Source organism: Macrobrachium rosenbergii, chromosome 51 (genome assembly GCF_040412425.1).
Source record: "Macrobrachium rosenbergii isolate ZJJX-2024 chromosome 51, ASM4041242v1, whole genome shotgun sequence".
Classification (NCBI taxonomy): domain Eukaryota; kingdom Metazoa; phylum Arthropoda; class Malacostraca; order Decapoda; family Palaemonidae; genus Macrobrachium; species Macrobrachium rosenbergii.
This window is the reverse complement of record NC_089791.1, coordinates 3,353,251-3,372,348: the sequence shown is the minus strand read 5'-3', so window position 1 is coordinate 3,372,348 and position 19,098 is coordinate 3,353,251. Positions and strand designations below refer to the sequence as shown.

The following is a 19,098-nucleotide window of genomic DNA, read 5'->3' as shown; positions in this document are numbered from 1 at the left end:
TGGCGTGGCCATGGGTTCGAGTCTTTCGCCAATCTTAACTAATATCTTTATGGAATAGTTTGAAATGGAAGAGGTGGGCAAAGTAAATAAAGGGAACTTAAATATCGTAAAATGAGTAAGACAAGTGGATGACATCTTGATTATTTGTAAGGGAGAAAGGGAAGATCTACACAAGTTCCTAGAAAACATAAATAAGCTAAATGAACACATCAAGTTCACAATAGAAGAACAGAAGGAGGGAAAAGTTCCTTCCTTGGATGTCCTGGTAAAAAGGGAAATGGAAAATTTAAAAGTCAAGGTATACAAGAAGAAGACACACACCAATTCATACTTACATGTGTTCTCCAGTCACAGGAAAGAAATAAAAATGGGGGTAATGACAGGGTTAGCCATTAGGGCTTATAGGATTTGCAGTCCCAAATGCTTAGATGAAGTGCTGGAATACGTGAGGGAGAGTTTTAGGAGATTAAGATACCCTAAGTACTGGTGGGAACGGACACACATCAAGGAAAGAAAAAACTATTTTGGGGAGAGGGAAGGGATAGAAAAGGAACATTTGGTTTGGAAAAAAATAATTATCCTACAGCCCGGACAACAACACTAACAACGCTATTACACCCATCAACAGGAAGCTCGATAATTTCACATTGATAGGCAGGTACAAAAAAACCATTAAGAATAAATTAGTTAGAAACAAATTCTGTAGAGGGGGGTGAGATAAGAGGTGGTGTATATATGGCAGCGTGTCTAGACTGTGAAGATGAGTACTATGGCGAAACTGGCAAATCCTGTAAAGAGCGAAGCAAACAACACATACAGAACATAATCCATTATAATCAGACGTCGGCGGTTGCCAAACATTGTTGGGAAAAATAAAACAAAATGGACTGGTAAATAAAAGCTTTCTGTACAGGAACACCAACAAAATGGCCAGACTGGTTGTAGAGAAAGCCTTCATAACATGCGCTAACAACACAATGGCAGGGAACACCGGAAACAGCTTTGAAGACAGCATGTCAAGAAAAATTGTACACTCCACCGTAGCAAAGAAACAAAAGAAAAACGCAAGAGGACACACTGAACACGAACACCTGGATGGAGATGTAGGCAGAGAAAGCCCAAGGTTACGAGGGCGGGGTCATACAGGAGGAGGAAGGCAAGTGTAGGATTAAAGTACCTAGCACACAGATATAAATACAACTGGACTACATGTCTGGTCAGTATACGGGTACTTGAGAATGAGGAATGTTTGTATATATATATATATATATATATATATATATATATATATATATATATATATATATATATATATATATATATATATATATATATATATGTGTGTGTGTGTGTGTGTGTGTGTGTGTGTGTGTGTGTGTGTGTGTTAATTTTCGTCAAGTACACCGTGATAGTGTTTATATTCAGAAACATTAAGCTACAAATGTCGTTTAATTTGAAATTCACTCAATTTCGGAGTAACATAACCCGGAAGGGAATTTACAAGTGGTAAGCAATTTTCTTCCGGGAGACTCGAACTCCCGAATGACTGGAAAGCAACGACTTTTTAGTGATGGTAGCCATGAATATATATATATATATATATATATATATATATATATATATATATATATATATATATATATATATATATATATATATATATATATATATATATATATATATATATAATTCCTACATTGAACAGGTAAGATTCTCCCATAGCAGCCAAAATAAAACTTTTAAATTAATGAAATAATGAGCAATAATAAAAAGTCAGTTGGCCTTCGAGAGTAGAAAACCCCCTTCATTATAAGTTTTAGAATCGGAAATAGCATATCTTCAGGACTATATTTCTTCACGTTTATGCAACTTTTTAACCATAAATAACAAAATTGATCAAGCAAGACATCATATTCCAGCATTAACATAAATTACAACGAAAAGGGCTATTTTATTCCTCACAAAGGAAAGAAATCTGTTAGAGCGATCATCATCATAATTAAACCAATTGAAAACATTTGATAATGACTAAACAAAACAGGCTTTCAGAGTCTTCGGAGGTTTCCTTTCATACTTGGTTAGGGTGGGTCAGTTCATAAAAAGAAGCTCATTTATCTCAGTCATTTACGGAAGGTAATTAATGAACCATTAAGTCTCTCCAGAAGTGAATGACATTCTGGAGGTCTAATTACACCTTAGATGATAGAATTTCCTCTTAACAGTTCGGCATGAAGAGAGGGTGAGTGTCAAGGAAGACGGAATTCAGGATGAATGACCAGGTTTTGAAAGTCAGGTTTGTATGAAGGGGAAGGAAGTGGCGGTATTGAACGCATAAAAAAGGAAAGAATAAAAAGAGGATGCCCCAGAGTTCAGTGCCTTCATTACTCAGGTGAGAGGAGGCCCGAGAAGATGAGTGTACGACGTTCTTTGCAGGTTAAAGGCGATTTGGCAATGTGCATAATGAGAACACAATGGTAAAGAAATTTTCCAAAATGAAAGCAGGCGCTGAAGTTTACTGATCAAATAAGAAAGAAGGCAGCAAGTAAATGACGGAGAGAAGATCTGCTATAAATTTTTGAAAATATTCAGGAGTGGATAAAGGGGAGTCGGTAGGTGTGAATCCGGGGCAAGAGGCTGACACGCCGTTAACTAAGCTCCCCTGTCGGTACAGGGAATGATATTAGGACGCCAAATCATTATGAACCGAGTGATAATCGGTGCCACGAATTCCTGGATTTGATAAAAAAAAAAAAAAAAAAAAATACGAATTCGACCAAACTAAAAGTTCCTCTGCTCTTTCGAACACCTGAATTAAGTAAGATTTTACCAGTATGTGATAGATGGCAGCCATGGAACCCCGGGTGCCGTCGGCATACACAATGTTGAGGAAGCTTAAAACACGCACACACACACACATATATATATATATATATATATATATATATATATATATATATATATATATATATATATATATATATATATATATATATATGAGTGTGTGTGTCTGTGTGAGTGCATGTATGTGTGTGCAAAGTATGAATTATGACAAGAAGGAAAAAAAATAAAGGTATAATGACAATTTACGTGAAATTACAAAGCAAATCCTAATCTATACGTTAATACTTTTAACCGTCACCATGTATAAAACAAGAATGTTATACGAAGCCCAATGAATCAATACGGATAATAAAAAAACAAAATCACACACGCACACAACCGTACCTTTTGAATTGTTCAGTAGTGCCCCCATTTACACGAATTTATATTCTAAAAGTAGTGTCTGGTATGCCATGTAATTTCAATGCCCTAATTTTTCTTGCTTAGGTTTGTTTGCTATTTATCAGCAATATTACGCAAAAAATTAGAGGTGGATCTTTGGGGACATGAGGGCTTTCAAGAAGTGAATTATTCAGCCCTGGCGAGGTGTGCAGTGTGTAAACATTTTTGTTAAATATAATATATATATATATATATATATATATATATATATATATATATATATATATATATATATATATATATATATATATATATATATATATATATATATGTGTGTGTGTGTGTGTGTGTGTGTGTGTGTGTGAACACACGGTATTCTATATGTTATATATATATATATATATATATCATATTTAACAAAAATGTTTACACACTGCACACGTTCGCCAAGGCTGAATAATTCAATCCTTTAAAGTCCTCGGGAGATCAACATCTAATTTTATGTAATCTTGCTGATATATATATATATATATATATATATATATATATATATATATATATATATATATATATGTATATATGTATATATATATATGTGTGTGTGTGTGTGTGTGTGTGTGTGTGTGTGTGTGTGTGTGTGTGTGTGTGTGCGAGCGCGCGCGCACGCGTGTTATGTGTACAATTAAGTATAAAGACCCTGGGAATATCAGCTGACAACTGTAAAGTTACTGGGAGAGCAGAGGCCAGAGGCATGAAAACTACCCCAAGTCAACAAATACGACTGAAACCCTAAATCCAGACTGCCTTGAACCACCATAAAATTTTTCTTTTGCGTTTGACATGTGTAAAGAGAAGGTGAAATATACAGAAGAAACGATTCATATTAATATTTATTCGTTCACTAGAAGTATTCACTACTCTGCTGGCTATAAAATCAGAAAGCAGATGAAAGCACAAGTGCCAGGCAATAGATATTTAGAGGGAGCAGGGCAGGGGGCACAAGTAGCAAGAGCAAGGCATTTAAAACCATCCACCTAAATGGGAAAAAGACGACTCAGCATTTACTGTCGCCTGAATAAGAAGAGATGCATCAACTCAAGGCATACACTTTCAGAAGAGTATTGTTCATAAGAATTATTGCGCGAGGCATCACTAAGAAAAAATACATGGAGTTTTCGAGATTGATTCATTTTATTAGAACATGACATAGTCTAGATAATCGTATGAAACGGAACAAACGAAATGCAAAATAATATTATCAAATTAGTGAAAATATATTACAAAAAAAGCTGCACTTTAGTAATACCCTTGTCTCTCTCATATGAAAAAGAATTATCATCCACACCGCCTCCAACGCCATGCAATGTCTCTCTTGTTTTCGCTTGCACGAAGCTCCACTACCTCTTCTGATGCCCACAGAGCCCGGCTGTCATTATCACTTACTGAATAGTCATGCGCAACTTTCAAGAAGAGGAAAAATAAACGGATATTTAGGGAATACGTTTGTGCACATGATGAAAAACGAAACTGATGTTGCATATAAAGTGTCGGGAATGACGGTTGCTCTTTGAGAAGATCTTCTGCAATATATGAAGGTTGCACGACATTCATGTTTCTTCATACACTTTAGGCACAGCTAAAATATCTCATCGAATTCACTTTTCATGAAGAAAGAGGAGTTCTCCGTGCAATCACATCATCAGGAAAACAAAATGTTTGAAAATTTAGGACATTTTTCCCACAAAAGGAAGCATGGCATGTTAAATTCGGAATAAGAATTTTCGCGTATTCATTCACCGATGATGCTCACACATCAAGATTCATCATAAAACGTTGTTTTCTATACCTATTGGTTCACAAAGTTCAGGTTTGGAATGAAACACGCAATGTACCGGGAAGAATAGCAAAGTAGTATTAAAACAAGCGGAAAAAGATTGATGAAAACGACGGTGCATAATCAACACAGAAACCACCTCTTTTCTTTTCAAGCTCATCATCATCATCATGAATAATTATGAATGAATGGGTATCCATGTTCATTCACTTCACGGGAGGAAAAGTAAGCACCATCTGGCAGCTCGTAAAATGTTGGAACCAGCTATAAAAAACTGATAACGCAGGACATCGAGTGTGATGAAACGATCTTGAGAGGATGATGTCATGCGCTGTGGACTGTCTTGAAACATCGACACAGCTCTTCATAAAAGGCTTCACGGAACCAGCGAAGAATAGATACTGCACGAAGAAAGATTACTTCAGTTCTAATAATAATAATAATAATAATAATAATAATAATAATAATAATGATGATGATAATAATAATAATAATAATAATAATAATAATAATAATAATAATAATTATTATTATTATTATTATTATTATTATTATTATTATTATTATTATTATTATTATTATCATTATTATTATATTACAACAAACGAATCGATTTCTACAATAAGAACAGCTCAGTGAGTTCATTATCACTTTAGTGTGATTTTATTTTTCAGTAATTCTTCTCTACATATCCTCAAGGAAATCTCAGTATATCTAAAATTACACAAGAAGAGCAGCAATACAAATGACGATACATTCACCGACAATTGTTCATAGGACACTTCCAGTTTGCAGTGACAAAGCAAAAACGCAGTTCAATAAAGTTCCCGAAATTTGTAGTATAAGCCTAAAACAACTACCTGCTTTTGTTCTCCAGCACTGCAAAAAAAAAAAAAAAAAAATAATAATAATAAATAAATACAAACTAAAGGATTCAAGTATGCCCTATTTTCAATCTAAAGAAAAAATGTAGATAATAATTGCGAAAAAAAAACAGACATTCAGTGAACAAGAGGACGGCAACCACGTGCGTGGGACGACCTGGACATCAGACGACATGAACCTGATTAAAGAGGTTGGAAGAAATTCATGTGGTTTGAAGCAGTTCACGCTCTCTAAAGCATTTGCATGTCTTGAACAAATATCCTATTCAAATCCCTTTGATATGAATCGCTCTTTAACAAACGGGAACTGAATCTTCATGTGAGTTTGTGGATGCAAAAATGTTCTGAAGAGAGTTGCAAGTATCATAAAAACCTAAGTTCATAGTTCTGTTTAAGAAATCACCACCAATAATATGGTGTTAGATATTTAAAAGTATAATTACGCATAAAAAAATAATAATTTTAAGGCTGAAAGTTGGGAAAAAACTATTAAGAAAATCCCAGACTGCAAAAATTATATCCACCTCCAATGGGCATTAGTGTATTTTCTGGATCTGCATTAGTATATAACACCACTAACACTAAACTCCACCATGTGACTTCTGAAACCTTCAAGGCCTAGAACGTCACTCAGTTACAAAATCATTCAGCCACTGTAGAAAGTGGGCAGTCAACCCCGTTTGTAGTTTTCTGTAAAAGAAAACTATTGAGATGGCTTCGTCTGTCCGTCCGCACTTTTCCTGTAAGCACTTTTTTTGTCCGCCCTCAGATCTTAAAAACTGCTGAGGCTAGAGGGCTGCAAATTTGTATGTTGATCATCCACCGTCCAATCATTAAACATACCAAATTGCAGCCCTCTAGCCTGAATAGATTTTATTTTATTTAAGGTTAACTTCAGCCATAACCGCACTTCTTGTACCGCTATACGTACCAACAGCACAGACCACCACCGGACCGTGGCTGAGTTTCATGGGCGGCGGATAAGACTTTCATGGGCCGTGGCTGAGTTTCATGGGCCGTGGCTAAGAGTTTCATGGGCCGTAGCTGGAAGTTTCATACAGCATTATACGCTGTACAGAAAACTCGATTTCGCAGGAGGTTTCTTCAGAGCATTTTTTACTTGTTTCATTTGGGCCTAAATGTCAAAATTATTATGGTAGTGCACAGAACACCGGAATCATATCAAGTTCTGGGACCAATTCTCTAAATCATTATACTAAAAATCTGTTCACATAGCCTTCACAGAGAGGCAAGTACAGCATTTAACTTTCAGCAGCAAGATAATGTAAAATAAAGCAAAACAGCATAAAGAACTGTTATAAAGAACCAGTAGAAATATCAAAAGCGAGTTTTCAATTCCGTATCCAAATGTTATATAAGTGCAACAAAACAGCCTACTACAATTTATTTTTATATTAAATTCTTCCGGCGTACAATTCTGAATCATGAATATGCAATATAAAAACTCACAGCTCGTAAAAAATAAAACAAATACTAAAAAGGACAATAAAATTGTTACATGATTTTGTTGGCAGGCCCACCATCTGTAACTTTTATGTTCAGAGTTCGGTAGCCTAAGACATGAAAAAAAAACAGCAGGGTAAAAGGAATAACAAGGACAAATCAATATCCCACATTATCCACAATTAACAAATTAAATGTATTAACTACGAAAGTGCCCAAAAAGAACCTTGGATTCACTGTAAAAAGTCAAAGGTACAGAAAGGGTATAACGATGGAGCTGAGGTATATATACAAGGTAAAACACCCCAAGGCTCAAAAATACCCCTCTGCATCAGGAGGCAGGGTATTTTTTGTGAATAATATACCCTCTATTACACTTTGTCTCAAAATGGGCTTGGCAAGTTTATGTGATCATGTCATGAAATGAACTTTTACTCTGTATTAAATCACCACAATGTTACACTGATAGTGTAATGCACCAAAAAAGTTACTAAAAACATATTGGTTTTGAGTTATGGATAGTTTTGAAGCAAAAATTCCTACTACAAAATGCAGTACTTGGCAATTGATATTGTTGCCACGAGTCCCTTGATTACACAACCGCAGTTATAATATATACATCCATATATATACATATACATATATATATATATATATATATATATATATATATATATATATATATATATATATATATATATATATATATATATATATATGTGTGTGTGTGTGTGTGTGTGTGTGTGTGTTACACAGACATACGCATATGGTAGTGTAATATGTTCGTTGTCCCGTAATTGCGCATGTTGCTGCGCGCCGCGACTCGGGAGCCCGGGAAATTTCAATGGTGTGCTATGCAGTGTAGATAAGGTGTTAGTGCGATGTAACGCTGTTTTAATTGTGGCCTCTAAGCAGTAATTAATCGTTATCAGGAATATAATATCTACATCGTGAGAAATTCCTCTCACAAAGATTTTTTCAATATTTTGTGTATTCACTTGCTTCCATAATATCCATCTCTTTCTATAGAGTTATTAGTAGCTAATGTCAGTGAAATCTTCCCACCTGCCCAGTTAAGGCGCTGTCACACTATATAGCAATATTTCCGTTGACTTTTGAATTTGACGTCAACTTTTAATGTTTTGACGACGACTTTTTAGTGTCGTCGTCACGAATTTTGAAAGCGATAACGATCGAATTCAACCCACCTCTCCCTCTACCGTCGACTTTATCGTTTGTTTACATCTGGGAGGGAGGGCGCGCATTTCAAGGTCATCAGAGCAGTTTTTGGTAGAAGATTTGAGGGGGAGACGGTGCTTATGGCACCGCAAGCATGATAGTTCTATGAAAAAAGGTCTCAAGATGAAGAATCATGAAGAAATCACCAAGCGACTCGGGGAAAAGTTTCCGGAACTTGCTGACCTTCATACAGGTAAGAAGTCTGCTACTCCTCTATATCTGGAATATCAGATTGTCTTATAGCCTAGGTCTACTCTCGTTATGCTATCATGTGTGCATCATCAAATTACATAAACACAAATCTGTGATATTTTAGTGCTTCTCTAGCTTCATTTAGGCTTGTAGCTATACTAGGCAACATAACCTGACTGGGTAGGCTACAGAACCTGACTCTGGTTAGGCTACAGAACCTGACTCTGGCTAGGCTACAGAACCTGACTCTGGCTAGGCTACAGAACCTGACTCAGGTTGTGTAAATAAAGTTAGGACTATTCTATTTTTCAGCGGCAATGCTATGCCAAGACCTATATAGGCTGGTCTAGAAGTAAGCTATTCCTAGCCTAGTTTGAACTACTGCCGACTGTATACTAATTAGCCTAGAGAGCTTGGGTCATCCTAACCTAATTTTTCACACTTCACCTAAGATTTTAAACGTGTAGGCAAGTCTGCAACCCATGCCCTGAAAGAGGACATCATGCTACCCTAGCATGAAACATTTAATATATCTAAATAATTTCTGTAAAGATATTTAGTTCATTAGTTAATAATTTCTATATCAAGCTAAATATAATTTTTTCCCCTTTCAGATCAAGTGCGGGCAAAATTTAGTAATTTGAAGGGATACTTCATCCATGAATATAAAAAAATTCAGGCTGCTCCAAGTGGTTCATGTGGTAAACCAAGCTCCAAGTGGGAATTGTTTGATTTGATGTCTTTTTTACATGATACAGTGGCTTCACAACCTACATATTCCAGTGACATTAATGAACAAGTAAGAGTATATACATATGTGTATTACATTATTTACATAACAGTTTAATAATAGGTATAATTACTTGGCATTTAAGAATCAAATTTGCACATTAAACCTGCTGTAGGCCCAGGTAAGCAAAAGTGTAAGGTTAGGTCAGTAAGGTCAATAGAAAAATCTAATATTTTTAGTTAAGTAAAGGGAATTATGCTTGCCCTTCCATAATCTTAAATTATCAGAATTACTAATGCATCATTACCTAAAACTGATGCATTATACAGCAGTTTATGTTATCAACATACAGTATTCGTAATAGAGTAATATATATATTTTTTTATTTACAGGTAAATCCTATAGATAATCCTCTAGTTATTGAGGTTACTCAAAACACTTTTGATGAATTTCAAATTGGAGAGTCAAGTACGGGTTCTTCAACTCAACCTGTGTCCCCCAGCTTTGACCTTTCTAATGGAAGTTCTGATCGGTCTGTTGCACCAGCAACTTCCGCAACTTCATCTCTACAGAACCAAAAGCAAGTAACAGTAGTAAGAACAGGATGCTACAAAATTCATTTGAGGAAGAATGCTTGCAAACCCTCAAAGAATTGGGCAACACCAGTACGCCTAACGACCTAGGTTTCAGTGTGGGAAAAACAGTTGAGGTTTGGATAAGGTCCCTACTAGTAAATGGACAAAAGGTTGCAGCAGCTAGGATTTCCCAAGTCGTCCTGGAAACTGAGCGGGAATATGGCTTAGGCCTACCTGATGATAAAGTAGGTTAACAGTAGTTATCAATTTGGTGCTAAATTCTGTCAGTATTTAATCTCTGGTGGTAATTTGAATTTCAAATACATGATCTGTAAGACCTCAGGCTTTCTAGTCTAATCAAGTTCCTGTAGCTGTAAACATTTTGTATACAATAAAGTTCAGTCTAATCAAGATTGATGTCATGCAGCTTTAAACATTTTCTATGTAATAAAGTTGATTAAAGCAATTTCAGGGTTTGTTTCTCCAGGTATCGCAGGGTACATATTTAAATTCCACATCGCTCTTCATAACTTTCTTATAAGTACTGAGGAGTAAATAATAGCAATTGAACAAATAATGAATTTTATTTTAAGATTACTGTATATACAAATGCAAATATTCGAAGGCATATGGGAGAAAATGTCCACTAGTGCATATAGGCTCGTTCATCTTGGAGTGGTACTGCCCCTTCATTATTAAAGTAATAATCCATTAATGTGTTCCTTACATTTTGGGCATCACTGGTACTACGTCCGCCATGTCCAGGACTACTATCCAAACCACTGTTTGATAAACTCTCTCTTATTTCAGGGGTGCATACAAATTCTTAGATTGTGCACGGATAGAATTATGTAAAACCACTATAGCAAACAAAATGTCCTTTACATTGTTTGGACAAGTTTGGATAGGTTTTGATAACACCTTAAATACTACTGAATGATACCAAAGGCATTTTCTGATGTGCGCCTTGTTCTTGACAACCTATAATTGAATATAGTTTTTACTTTGTTTAATTCCCTTCCTGGGAAAGGTTTCATCAAATAGGGCTTAATTGGGAATGCCTCATCACCAACAATGACATATGGGCTTTGCTTATCAGTGAAAGGTAAGCAACATGATGATGGGATATTTAAAACTTCACTATCTATTGCTTCCTTTAGGCTACACCTATCCCAAACCCCACCGTCGCTGGCTCTTCCATTAGCACCTATATTTACATACAGGAACTTATAAGATGCATCAACTAATGCCATCATGATCATACTAAAATGACCTTTATAATCATGGAAACCAGCACCAGAATGTGGGGGCTTTGCATTTAGCACCCTTTTCCCATCTAGTGCCCCTATGCAATTTGGAAAATTCCATTGCTGGAAATAATGCAGAGCAATTTCATTCCATTCCTCAGGAGTTGATGGAAGTTTTAAATATTCTGTTTTCATTATGTTGTATATGGCTCTGCATGTCTCTGGTATGAGGGATGAAACCAGATTATGGCTAATCCGAAATTGATACCCAAAGGAAACTTGTGATTCTCCTGAAATGAGAGAAAAATTCCCTTAGTAATAGTATAAATATATATATTCCTAATGTACATACTGTAAACCTTGCATTTTTGCCTTGACATATTGTACTACAGCTTATCTGGAATTATCAGTTAATTAATAACCATACTGTCATCAACTATAAAGTTTAAAATATAATAGTGCAACAACAAAATTTACTTTTTTTTATTATAAATTGTGTAAACACGCAATTATTTTTTAATTATGTTACCCAATTAATAGACAGTATAGCTAGGTTAGGTTAGGTGGTTGTTTTGAGATTGGTAATACTTTACTAACCTAGCCTAGGCTACTTTGATGCCTGCCATTAGGTTGCAGTCTAGTCTGGGTAGCCTTATGTACAATTTTATCGAATACCTTAATCTTAATCTTGGCCTTGGCTAACTTATGCCAAGACCAAATTTGTCCTTTCCTCCCCTGAAAATCCAAAAATGTACACCAGCCTAGACTAAGCTTACTTTTTCCTACAAGAATCTATCAAACATGAATAGCAACCCAAAAACGAACAGTGTACAGATACAAAATGATCAGCATCTTTCATGCATAACCTAATTAATACACCAAGCCTAGGATATATTAGCCTAGTCTAGGCATAAACAATTCCAAGTAACATAGGCTACCTGCTGCTAAATAACGAAGAGTGAGGGTCAATCGCTGTGCAGCAGACACAGCTTTCCTCATTTTAGTATCAGCTTTTTCAATGTGAGGTGTCACCAGGTTTAACAGATGAGCGAACTGTTCTTTCGTCAATCTAATCCAGTTCTTCATGGCGGACGGCGTCGACCCTGACGAAGAGGTGGGTGGCGGATGACAGTTCTGGCGGTGTGAAGGTGGCCGACCTCTCGGTGTACGTGCGCTTGCAAGGGGCGAACTTGCCGGCCACGTCGCGGAGTCTCTGCAGTGATGGGATGTGGCGATCTTCTGTCACAAGTTCGCCCAGGACCAAGAGGGGCTCACCGTAGTTTTTTCGGCTGCGGATGGGGTGCTGTCGGCTCTGGGGTGGTTCTCAAACCGAGGAGGACCCACGGCAGCTGATGTTTCCAGTCCTCGGCGGTGCAGCGGGCCATGAGGGACGCCTTCAGGGATCTGTGGAACCGTTCGACCAGGCCGTTGGCAGCCGGGTTGTATGCCGTGGTGGTGTGGTGCGTGGTCCCCAGCAGCTGAGCCAGGGCGGACCACATTCGGACAGGAAGGCGGGGCCCTGTCGGTTGTGATGTGGTCCGGGACGCTGAAGTGGCTAACCCAACTGGAAAGCAGGGCCTCGGCACACGCGCTGGCGGTGGCTTCTTGCATAGGTGTGGCTTCGGGCCACCTTGTCAAGCGGTCTACCACCGTCTGGAGGTATCTGGACCCGCCTGACGGGGGAAGGGGCCCGATAACGTCGACATGAATGTGGCCGAAGCGGCGCTCTGGCTGCGGGAACTCGCATACCCCGTACTGCGTGTGACGACCCACCTTGCTGGTTTGGCACTGCAGGCACTGTTTCGCCCAGGACGTGGCGTCCTTCTGCACCCCGTGCCAAACACTTTTTTGAGAGCAGCTTGGCCATGGTTCTGCCAGAGGGATGTGAGAGGCCGTGAATTATGTCGAATACCTGGCGGCGGCGTGAGGCTGGAACCAAGGGGCGGGGCTGACCCGTACTGATGTTGCAGAGGACACTTGGGCCTCCGGGGGCGAGGGTCACATCCCGCCACTTAAGGGACGTGATGGCGGTGCGGTAGGCCGGGGTTTCTGGGTCAGCGGCCTGTTCTCTAGCGAGGTCTTGGTAGTTTACTCCGAGCTGCACTGTGTTCAACTCAACTCTGGAGAGGGCGTCTGCTACAGGATTTTTCCTGCTGGGGAGGTACATGATGGAGCAGGTGAATTCGGCTATGGCTGAGAGGTGGCGGTGCTGCCTGGAAGACCATGCGTCCCCTTGCTTGGTGAAGGCGTGAACCAATGGCTGGTGTGAAGGGCGTCCCCTCCAGGAGGAACTTGAAGTGCTGGACTGCGCAGTACATCGCGCAGAGTTCCCTGTCGAAGGTGCTGTAGCGGGTCTCTGCAGGATTGAATTTCTTGCTGAAGAAGGCGACGGGCTGGGCGGCGCCGTTGATGACCTGCTGTAGGACAGCACCACATGCGATGTTACTGGCATCCGTTGTTAGCTGGAGAGGTGCCTTGGGATCCAGTATATATATACTGTATATATATATATATATATATATATATATATATATATATATATATATATATATATATATATATATATATATATATATATATATATATATATATATATATATATATATATATATATATATATATATATATATATATATATATATATATATATATATATATATATATATATATATATATATATATATATATATATATATATATATATATATATATATATATATATATATATATATATATATATATATATATATATATATATATATATATATATATATATATATATATATATATATATATATATATATATATATATATACACACATATACGCATATAGCAATATATATATACTTTTGATTTTCAAGTGCAATAAAAATAATAAATTGATAAACCAAACTTTTAAAATCATTGACCTTATGATTTTATGTATGCTATAACTACACATAATGGTGTAATGGATTAATATATTAATCATATAATTAATATACACGGGTATATACATCGTATAGAATACCCTGCAAAAGGGTATTCTTTACCTGCAATACACCCCTAAGTAAGGGTATCTCAAGTATATGTTATACCCTTGATAAGGGTATATTGTAAAGGGTATATTATAGTTCTTATATACCCCGATAGGGTATGCTATTTTAACCACTAGAAATACCCTTTTTCTACCCCTTTTATACCCTTAATTTTTTAGAGTGTTATTTCTAATGAAGAACAGCCATGGAAATCAAAGTTAACAATGATTATTCGGGTTACTCTCTTTTCAGTTTTCCGTAAAAGAAATCTGTTGTGACAGCTTTGTCTGTCCGTTAGCACTTTTTCTGTCCGAACTTTTCCTGTCCGCGCTTTTTCTGTCCGCCCTCAGACCTTAAAAAGTACTGAGGCTAGAGGACTGCATATTGGCATGTTGGTCATCCACCCTATAATCACCAAACTTACCAAACTGCAACCCTCTAGCCTCAGTAGTTTTTATTTTATTTAAGGTTAAAGGTAGCCATAATCTTACTTCTGGCACCGCCATAGGTACCAACAACATAGGCCACCACCGGACCGTGGCTGAGTTTCATGGGCCGCCGCTGTGCAGAAAACTTGATTGTGCCGAAGAAACTACTGCGCATCTTTTACTTGTTTATTGTAACATCACTGTCATAGAGTGACTGGCGCCCTTTACAGTACATCAGATTAGGTTAAAAGCCATGGATGAAAATTTTACCTTCATTACTTGCATGGCTGTCAATGCATTTTGATATCAGACATAATACTCTCTGAGGTGTTTGCCCTCTTCCTAAATATCATTAAAAGATCCAGTAAAACCATTTATTACCTTAAAGTGCACCATATAAAAAGGAGTTAAAAACATTAATTATCTCTCTCTCTCTCTCTCTCTCTCTCTCTCTCTCTCTCTCTCTCTCTCTCTCTCTCTCTCTATATTATACACACACAAGCATCTAAACAAATGTAGCTAATTCTTTGCGCAACAGATCAAGATAGCATACGTACAACTCCAAGCAAGCAAATCTGAGAAAGGGGCAAAATCTGGAGCAACAAACACAGCCGATGAAACAGAAGACTATCTCGACGAACGCAGATTATATTTACAATGCGCCCAAGCTCTAATACGAAAGTAAATGCCACTTTTTCCACTGAATAGAAAACGAAATGGCCCCACTCATCTCTGAAGTCTTTATCTACATTAACAAATAATTTACAACAAAATTTTAGTAATTAGGTCGATACACGTAACGATGTGAATTTTTAAAACTTAAGTGTCTCTCAAAATAAAGAACAATACCCCGGAAACGAATTTAATGCTATGTCATGTATGTAACATGCGAAAGATAGATGTTATTCACTTTAATTTAGAAATAAATTACTAATGACATGATAACTTTATTTTCCTTGTATCAATAATAATCATATAGTTCCCTCATGGGTTACTTTGCTCAGCATCTAAAATGGTTTGTTTGTGAGCCATCCCTTCTTGGAAAAAGTGTCACTGCAACACAACATCGAACATTCATTTGGTTCGCTAAGGTTGTCTTAACGTCTTCTCCCCTTGTTCTGAATTGCAGGTTTAAGCAATAATGCATCATGGCACCGAATAAATTATTTATCAACAAACATAAAATCGAAAAAAGAGGCTATGATTGAATATAAACAAAAAATGAAATACTATGATAACACTGCGTCGTTTTTATAGACAATAGGAAAAGACAAACACCTGGGGCTGAACTGTAAAGAAGCCATATTTTTACTTAAATAAGAGAAAAAAAATATTATCACTAAAAAAGGAGCTGCCTTAGATATGAAGCATATAGGTATATGGCCAAGAAGTTAACGCGACAGCAAATATACAGAGAGAGAGAGAGAGAGAGAGAGAGAGAGAGAGACTGAATATTGATGAAATTGTACTTCATTTTGCTCTCCCCAATTAAAAGTGAAATTCAAAGAAGCAATCCAACAATTGAATAGAAACCTATATCATGAAGCAAACTAACCGAAAAAGTTCGACAAAAAGACATACACACTGTTAAAAAAGTTTTCGGAATATTTTCTAACCTACATTAAATTATATGCGGAGCATACCACTAGAAATACACTGTATATCAGGCACATAACCCAACTTCCTGAAAAAAAAGAAACCAAAATTTAACTAGTATTATAAAACTATTATTCCTATCACTTTGTTATTAATCGGTTCTTATAGCTTTCTTTAAAAAAAACATTTTTAACACTTTTCTTAATTAATATGTAAACATTTTGACGACCATTCTGTTTCTCCTACTTTTCGCTGCTCTCCCCCACAGCCACATTTTTCTTCGCCTATTTCCTTCTAGCTGCGTTCCCTTAAAAAAGGGAACCTCTCCACAGCGGTCCTTCCTGCAGGGGGTGTCCTTACCCTGCAAGTGGGACTCCTGCAAGAAAAGAAACTGGAGACTGAGTGCCCCGGGAGAATGCTGAGTCAATCAACCATGACCCATGGTGAATGCTTGAAATTTTCTTGAGAGGCCAAACTGGGTCTAAATGGGAGATGGTTCAATTTAAAAATGAAAAATAAGAAACTACCAACCTTCAGTTATTTCACTCACTAAAGAGGTAATTATTATTATTAGTTTACCGCGAACAGTATATACCAGTAAATGATAAATACCACTTATTTATGCAAGAGAGGTCTAACGTTTTCACGAGTGATAAAAAAGCATAATTTTTTAAAATTTTTGAGCGTATGAGACGACTGCACAAATTGTTGGCTCAAAGGTTCTACTGTTCCATTTACAGGTACATATTTTTATCTTAATTTATATATATAATATATATATATATATATATATATTATTATATATACATACAGGAATCATACATATATATATGTATATATATATATATATATATATATATACATAAATATATATATATATAGTATATATATATATATATATATATATAACTAACGGACAGGTTGTAAACACACTTTCATATATATATATATATATATATATATATATATATATATATATATATATATATAATATATATATATATATAATATATATTAAATCGTTACAAAAGTTTATACTACAGTTTTCTGTTTCATGATATACTGAAAGACTGACCTATATAGGGAGCAATGACCTTCCTTGACCTACATTAATGCATAATTTCTATGAGCGTTTTGATGCGATTTTCCTATCAGACAAGAATCTAGAGCATTATCGTAGGAAAGAAGTACTTCCAAGACATGAAGCAATGCTGGCACCATGCATTATGTTTTTGACATATTTTTGATATACAAATGTTATGTGCCTTTCTTACATGACGTACCTATTATACCCCAAGTCATAATTGACCACTCACGAATAAAATTCCGAATCCCCTTACATAAAAAAAAATGAAAGCTCGTACTTCATACAGCTTTATCAAGAAGGCACCATAACCGTTCTAACTCAGATAACATAAGTAAAGGTAAAATTCCAACCCGAACCCCCAGCCACCACGTGTGTATGTATGTATGTGTGAGTGTGTGTGTAAGTTTTTTTTTTTTTTAACTAGATGACATTTGTCCTCCTTCCAGTCTCTCCACTACCACTCTCATCGTTTGACTTAACCACTAGGTATTTTTCAAAACATTATGATTCGGTATTTCTAAGTTAACATCCCCGATGTAACGAATTAATTCTGACAATTCCTTTTCTGATAGTTATACTACGCACCTACTGATATAACTTTCTCTAATGATAAGCACCTAAAATAGGTGAATATGGCTGCCATCGCACTTCACTCCTTAGCCACAAATGCGCGTTTGCGGAAGTTAAGACGAACATTAGAGAACGCAGAGTCAAAAAGAGCAAAACACGAAACGGGATTAGTGAAACCAGTCTTGGTCTAACTATAAACAATGAACTGGAAAAATCGAAGTAAAGAGAACTTGCGAGAAGACCGAATGTGATCCACAGGCTGCGGTTTGCAAGGGAACCAAAGGAGAGAGATGATGTTTCGTAACACGCGGAACCCCTCATTTCCAGAGGGCATTGACAGACTAAACATTTACGAAGGGGAGAATACAGCATAAAATGAAAGATTTACACTAATAAGAATAAATACAAATGGCCCAGTATGTTCCTGAATTTGTTAATATCCCTGTCCTCTTGATTAAGTGAATTATACATGTATATATATATATATATATATATATATATATATATACGATATATATATATATATATATATATATATATATATATATATATAAAAATATTATATATATGTATGTATATAAGCAACAGTAAAATAGCCATTTTTACAAACGTGTATATTGTTAATCTTAAAAAAAATGCGCATATAAGTATATATGTATGATTGTACTTACGAACTGTAGAATTGAGCATAAAATCATGATGTCAATTCATTTTCTAGTGAACATAAGGACACAAAATCGATATATATGTAAATGAATCCTCCTTACACTTCCCTTCCAGGTTACAAGAGGAAAGAAATGAGTTATACACAAAAGGTACGAAGTTCGCTTATCCCATTAGATCTACAGTATTTAATCACCTTGTGATAAATCATGGAGGAATAAAAGAGCATTTCGTGTAAAGATGACAACTGAAAGAAAGAGAGTAATTTGTGAGGAGTTTTCTTATTTTTCTTTTCCTCCTAATGCCACTTTCTTCACCCTACAATTGTTGGAGCTAATAAGTTTCGGGC

General features: G+C 36.3%; 2 protein-coding genes across 2 annotated transcripts; one reads left to right on the top strand and one right to left on the bottom strand.

The window, feature by feature from the left end:
* The first annotated feature begins 8,630 nt into the window (after positions 1–8,630).
* On the top strand, positions 8,631–10,606 carry LOC136833120 (uncharacterized). The gene is made up of 3 exons (XM_067094769.1): positions 8,631–8,836; positions 9,450–9,634; positions 9,958–10,606. Exons 1-3 carry the CDS (start codon positions 8,749–8,751, stop codon positions 10,246–10,248), a joined length of 564 nt encoding a protein of 187 aa, XP_066950870.1. The 5' UTR covers positions 8,631–8,748; the 3' UTR covers positions 10,249–10,606.
* Positions 10,607–11,069: 463 nt separating this feature from the next.
* On the bottom strand, positions 11,070–12,386 carry LOC136833541 (uncharacterized). The gene is made up of 2 exons (XM_067095763.1): positions 12,326–12,386; positions 11,070–11,677 (listed from the first exon to the last, which is right to left on the bottom strand). Exons 1-2 carry the CDS (start codon positions 12,384–12,386, stop codon positions 11,070–11,072), a joined length of 669 nt encoding a protein of 222 aa, XP_066951864.1.
* Between the last annotated feature and the right edge of the window lie 6,712 nt (positions 12,387–19,098).

Bases quoted from the DNA above. Each gene is read 5' to 3' on its own strand.
- LOC136833120 (XM_067094769.1), top strand. From the start codon at position 8,749: ATGAAAAAAGGTCTCAAGATGAAGAATCATGAAGAAATCACCAAGCGA. The intron at 8,837-9,449 runs GTAAGAAGTCTG...TTCCCCTTTCAG, and splicing joins ACTTGCTGACCTTCATACAG to ATCAAGTGCGGGCAAAATTT. The intron at 9,635-9,957 runs GTAAGAGTATAT...TTTTATTTACAG, and splicing joins CCAGTGACATTAATGAACAA to GTAAATCCTATAGATAATCC.
- LOC136833541 (XM_067095763.1), bottom strand. From the start codon at position 12,386: ATGAGGAAAGCTGTGTCTGCTGCACAGCGATTGACCCTCACTCTTCGT. The intron at 11,678-12,325 runs GTAGCCTATGTT...CTCTCATTTCAG, and splicing joins TCTTCGTTATTTAGCAGCAG to GAGAATCACAAGTTTCCTTT.